This window comes from Monopterus albus, unplaced genomic scaffold (assembly GCF_001952655.1).
Source record: "Monopterus albus unplaced genomic scaffold, M_albus_1.0 scaffold306.1, whole genome shotgun sequence".
Lineage (NCBI taxonomy): Eukaryota > Metazoa > Chordata > Actinopteri > Synbranchiformes > Synbranchidae > Monopterus > Monopterus albus.
This window is the reverse complement of record NW_018128186.1, coordinates 804,046-807,868: the sequence shown is the minus strand read 5'-3', so window position 1 is coordinate 807,868 and position 3,823 is coordinate 804,046. Positions and strand designations below refer to the sequence as shown.

The 3,823-nt window shown below is 39.3% G+C and overlaps 1 protein-coding gene across 1 annotated transcript in view; it reads left to right on the top strand.

The window, feature by feature from the left end:
• The window catches only part of lrrk1 (leucine-rich repeat kinase 1), a 134,598-nt gene that overhangs the window by 42,612 nt on the left and 88,163 nt on the right, over window positions 1-3,823 (top strand). The window contains exons 8-9 of the mRNA XM_020623620.1: window positions 1,496-1,659; window positions 2,743-2,880. Of these exons, the coding sequence (XP_020479276.1) occupies window positions 1,496-1,659; window positions 2,743-2,880 (302 nt within the window). The remainder of the gene's footprint in view (window positions 1-1,495; window positions 1,660-2,742; window positions 2,881-3,823) is intronic.

Genomic DNA, 3,823 nt, shown 5'->3' with positions numbered 1-3,823 from the left:
CCCACAGAGGTTTGTCCTTCCACGAGGGCTCCTGCTCTTCCTTCCCTTGCAGCTCTTGCACCTTGTCAAACTCATCAGAAACGGTTGTATTTCCAGCCTGTGATGCTCCTTTAATTTGTAATGAAACACCCCAGTACCAACCACCAGGTGCTGACAACATAAAAATCACACTTGCAACTAGTTAAAATGGAGAAAAGTTGACTCAACCTTTGTGTCAGGTGGACCACACTGAGCATGGAGAAAAGAAAGAAAAGCAAAGAATTGCCTGAGGATTTGAGAACCACAATAGTGGAAAAGCCTGGACAGTCTCAAGGCTCCAAGTCCATCTCCAGAGATTTGGCTGTTCCCGCTGCTGACACAGAGACATAAAGAAGTCAGACTTCTGGCCAAAACTTACCTGAGGAAGCCACAGTCCTTCTGGGAGAATGCCCTGTGGACAGATGAGACGAAAACAGAGCTGTTTGGTTGAGCACATCATTCTACTGTTTTCAGAAAATGAAATGAGGCCTTCAAAGAAAAGAACACGTCCCTACAATCAAACATGACGGAGGTTCAGTGTCAGAAAGTTGGGTCTCCGTCAGAGGTCATGGTCTCACAGTAGGACAATGACCCAAAGCAGACTTCAGAAAGCACCAGAAATGGTTTCAGACAACATGATGGAGAGTTGTGAAGTGACCAGCAATGAGTCCAGGTCTAAATCCCTTACAGCTCCTGTGGAGAGATTACAGAACAGCAGCTGGGAGAAGGAAGCCTTCAAATCTGAGAGACCTGGAGCAGCTGGCAGAAGAAGAGTGGTCCAACCCTCCAGTAGAAAGGTGGAAGAAACTCACTGATGGTTACAGGAAGTGACTGATTTCAGTCATTTTGTCCAAAGGGTGGGCTACCAAATATTAAGTTGAGGATGTAATTCTGTCCTGTCAATTTTTGGACCCTTGTCAGGATGAGTGGTATAGATAATGGATGGATGCTTGCTGCAATGCTGTAACCTTCTTTAAATCTATATAAAATTTCTAAACTTTTAAACTCTCTCTTTAATGAGTTATCTTTACTGTAGCTGAAATAATAATAATAGAGTGTTATAAACTAAGGAATGTTTAAAGGTGCATATGATGGTTATTTCACAAACAAAAATACAATTAGTATTTTGTAAATGTGGTTAACCCCTCAAGAGTAGTGATGACTGATTATTAGAATCAGATTGTTTACTTAATTTTCAAATAGACTCATGGTCATATGTGGTCAATGTCACAGCTTTTATGGGTTATTTAAGGCCAAACATAACATGTCCTTAAAGAGCCAGTGTATACTGGCTTCTAAAACTTTCTCAGTAGAGTAACATCTGAAGGTATAAGGAGGGTATACCATATACACTATATTTGACATTACATTGTCCATTTTATGATTTAAAAACAGATTCAAACTGATTTTGAACACTGCGTAGGTGGTGTTTTTGTCATTTCCTATATAGACTTGTTCTTTTTTTCTATTCTCGTAGCTACTAACTGGATTGGTCTTCGTAAGTTAAAGGAGCTGGATGTGTCTAATAACTGTCTGACCGGTCTGCCTACGGCAATCATGCACTGTTTGAGATCCCTGAGCTTCCTCGATGTGTGCACGAACAAACTGGGCAACTTTCCTGAGCCCTGGGCTTGTCCACTGGTAAGGACCCAGACTAATAACCTACCTCATGTGTTTTTTATTTTTTTTATTGGTTAATCAAAATGGAATATTTCAGTTGCTGTTGTCCATGTTTTGTTTGTGTAGAGCTCATTTGATGATATATAATTTATTTTATAGTTTTAATATAATTGTCTATTTTATTTGCAATTTATACAGTGACAAGAAAATAGTAAATGATCCACATGGAATTGCCTGCATTTATGTATGTTTTTGTCTTAAAATATGGTCACATCTTTGAGTTACGTCAACCACACTGTAGGTTGGAAAAAGTATGGCTAATGACATCAGCAGAAGCTAACTGGAGTCAGAGAGAGAGTGTTAAAAAAAAAAACCTGGAGTCCAGTGAATGACACAAGAATAGAGGTGTGAGTTAGTCTTCCTTTCATTGATTAAAAAAACACTCAGGCATTGAGATTGCTGTTCACTGCTGTTGTACGGTGCACAAAGATAGAAAAGATGATGCAAGGTGGAGGTAGCACCATATATGGGGCTCCTTTACTGCTCTGGTTTGGAGCTGTCCATCATTGAGAGGAAATTGAATTCCCAAGTTTGTTGAGGTGGCTGTCTTCCAGCTGAAACTTAGTGACCCTAGCATTAAAGTAAATTTACTACAGAATGACTTTGAACAAAGTCAGAGTCCAGACATTAACTCAGTAAAGATGCTGTGACCTCCAGAGAGCTGTTCATATCAGCTAACCAAAAAATATGTTGGATCTGAATCGGTTCTGTAAAGAATAGCTATTGCCTTCAACAAATCTACTGTATTAATTTTTTTCTCTGGGTTTTGGAGCCTTTATGACAGACTAACAGATTATTGGTTTTAGTCTTTTCATTTGAAGGAAATATTAAAAAAAAAAAACACCAGGCACATCTTAAAGTTTGAGAAGAATTTTTGTTAGTAGAATGCCAGTGCTTAAAGCCTTGATTGGACTAACAGCTGAAATTTTTTTTCATCATATTGAAGGAGTTTTTTTGTGTGTTTATTGGAACAAAATGTATAATAAAAAAATCATTCAATGGATTAAAATGACACTCGGCTATTCTTCCCCTCCTCCTCTGCAGAAGCAATGCAAAGCTTCCTCCAATATGATCGAGAGTCTTCCAAACACCATCTCCATCTTTTGGAGGACTGAGTTGCAGGAGGTGGACTTCTCTGACAACAGCCTGAAGGAACTGCCCTCATATATCTTTGAGCTCGAGGTGATCATCAACTGAATTTCTTATTTTACATCTGTAGGTGCACTAGGCTGGAGTGCAAGTAAAAGTTTATCACTTATAATTATTGTCATTATTATTATTATTATTAATACACCCAGTGTAGACTCTTCTGTGAGTGTGTGTGTGTGCGTTGAATATGTCAGTGACGGAAACCTAACTGGGTGTGTGATTAGTTACAGAGCCTCCAGTTGGCACTGCTGCTGTGTCAGTGGTCCCCATGTTTGGTTAATAGATAGTGCATTCCTGTTCTGCAGCACAGAAGCTGAAACAAGCCATTTCCAACAAGTTAATGTAGAAAAGAGAGGTTGCTGAATATGTGTTTGGAACACTCATATGAACAAATCCCACAGAAAAACATTGCCCAATGTCCAATTGGACAATAAAGCCATTCAGCGATGTGAGATTAAAGGAAACCATCTTGCATCCAAAGCAGTTGGCTTTAGTGCCCCATGCTTGTAGTCTAGCCTCAACTATACAGTGGGTACAGAAAGTATTCAGACCCCCTTAAATTTTTCACTCTTTGTTATATTGCAGCCATATGCTAAAATCATTTAAGTTCATTTTTTTCCTCATTAATGTACACACAGCACCCCATATTGACAGAAAAACACAGAATTTGACATTTTTGCAGATTTATTAAAAAAGAAAAACTGAAATATCACATGGTCATAAGTATTCAGACCCTTTGCTCAGTATTTAGTAGAAGCACCCTGTTGAGCTAATACAGCCATGAGTCTTTTTAGGAATGATGCAACAAGTTTTTCACACCTGCATTTGGGGATACTCTGCCATTCCTCCTTGCAGATCCTCTCCAGTTCTGTCAGGTTGGATGGTCAACGTTGGTGGACAGCCATTTTCAGGTCTCTCCAGAGATGCTCAATTGGGTTTAAGTCAGGGCTCTGGCGGGGCCATTCAAGAACAGTCA